At 35.6% G+C, this 1,857-nt stretch overlaps 1 protein-coding gene across 1 annotated transcript; it reads right to left on the minus strand.

Annotated features, from left to right (window-relative positions):
* Positions 1-526: 526 nt before the first annotated feature.
* LOC111458692 (transcription factor PRE6-like) lies at positions 527-1,098 on the minus strand. The gene is made up of 2 exons (XM_023101484.1): positions 885-1,098; positions 527-810 (listed from the first exon to the last, which is right to left on the minus strand). Exons 1-2 carry the CDS (start codon positions 1,020-1,022, stop codon positions 658-660), a joined length of 291 nt encoding a protein of 96 aa, XP_022957252.1. The 5' UTR covers positions 1,023-1,098; the 3' UTR covers positions 527-657.
* Positions 1,099-1,857: the final 759 nt, after the last annotated feature.

The raw sequence follows: 1,857 nt of genomic DNA on the forward strand, positions 1-1,857 counted from the left end.
GCACGTTTTAATGGTTAAAAATATATGGGAGTTTAATGTCCTTTTATGGGGTTATAAGGTTGGCACCACCATGTGAAATTTGTTTCCTTTTGACTATCACTGTTCCATCGCCCTTCTTTCATGCTCTATCAAATTTTTGCGCATTAAATGAAGGAAATGCTATGTATTCAACCAATCTTTTATCCCATTTAAATCTCCGCCTACAACGCCAACCATTATAAAATTATTATATTATTATTCATTATAAAATTATCTAAACGAACAACATTATATATATGTGTTTATTGTTTAATTATATTATTGAAAACTTAAGAAAGACTTCCAGTTCTACACGTTTAAAACAAAAGGATGGAAGCTAGAAAAATGGTTGTTTGAAGTTGGTTGTCACTTTCAATAACCACCCAGAAAAAACCAGAACAACATACATTATGGAACAATATAAACTTCTTCTCACCATTACCAACTAAACTTAAATATATGATAATAAAAGTAGAACTCTAAAGAAGCACTTTTTATCTATTTATATTAATTAATTAATTAATTAATTGCATGGCGGGTAAAGATGGAGGGTTTGAAATAGGTGTGTGTAGGGAAATCCACATCTGAGCACCAAATTGTGTATAGAAGAAGAAACCTGGGATGGAGTTGTGATGCTCATTACATAAGTAAGCTTCTAAGTATGGCAGCCTGAGCAGTTTCAGGGTCTGTGGACGCCAATAGCTCTGATAGTCGCTCGCTCAAGTCATCCACCTCTCTTTCTAAGCTTCTTATGAAGTTGCAAGTCTCTTGTAGAACCTTGGAAGCTGATACCTACATCCCCACACGCATTAAAACAGTCTAAGTCCACCGCAAGCAGTTATTGATAAACAGAAAAGGGAGAATACCGTGGAGGAGGAGGAACGTCGGTTACGAATCTGAGGGATGAGTTGGTGTAATTTGGAGATTAAATCAGCAATCTGGTGGTCAGAGATGGTGGTAGACGGAAGAGGGCAGCGTCTAGAACGGGGGGTTCTGGTGGACATTTGTGTGTGTGTGTGAAAAGTGGGGAGATCCAGAGAGGGCCAGAGGGCAGAGGTGAGAGAAAGGCAGATGAAGAATTGTTGGAGAAAGGCGAGCTAAAAAGGGGCTTTATATTATGAGGAAGATCATAATCTTAATAATCTTATTAGACAAACAGATATGGGAGCCATGAAAACAAACCCCCAAGTGTTGTTAAAATTTGTAATCCACTATTTGTTGGGGTCGAACCCGACAACTCTACCACTTCCTAATACTGCTTGCTTATTAAATAATAAATACATTTTTTTCCCATTAAAATAATAATAAATACATTTTTTCCCCATTAAAATAATAATAGATACATTTTTCCCCATTAAAATAATAATAAATACATTTTTCCCCATTAAAATAATAATAAATACATTTTTCCCCATTAAAATAATAATAAATACATTTTTTCCCCCATTAAAATAATAATAAAAAGCTGCATGCGCCCATAGCCATACCGTCCCTGCTCCTTCTGTCTCCAAACTGGGGCTATAACTTTCAACTTGCTTAACCCTTTTTTAATTATTTTTGTATATATATATATATACGAAGTGTAAGCGGGCCTCCCTGTGTCAGCTTCAGGGTACTGGACACCCATGTTATGTAATTAATTACTTATTTTTCTTTTTCTTTTTTATTTTGGACAAATTAAAATAACAAGGATTTTAGTGAGGGACGTCAAAATCAGAGATTAATATGGAAGTTCAGTCCGACATGGAAGAAGAGCTGTGAATTGAGAGGGATGAGGTGTCAAAACTTGTGCATGATTAGCGAGGCATTATCCATACATTTCGCCATACTCTTCGATTC

This window comes from Cucurbita moschata, unplaced genomic scaffold (genome assembly GCF_002738365.1).
Source record: "Cucurbita moschata cultivar Rifu unplaced genomic scaffold, Cmos_1.0 Cmo_Scf00021, whole genome shotgun sequence".
Lineage (NCBI taxonomy): Eukaryota > Viridiplantae > Streptophyta > Magnoliopsida > Cucurbitales > Cucurbitaceae > Cucurbita > Cucurbita moschata.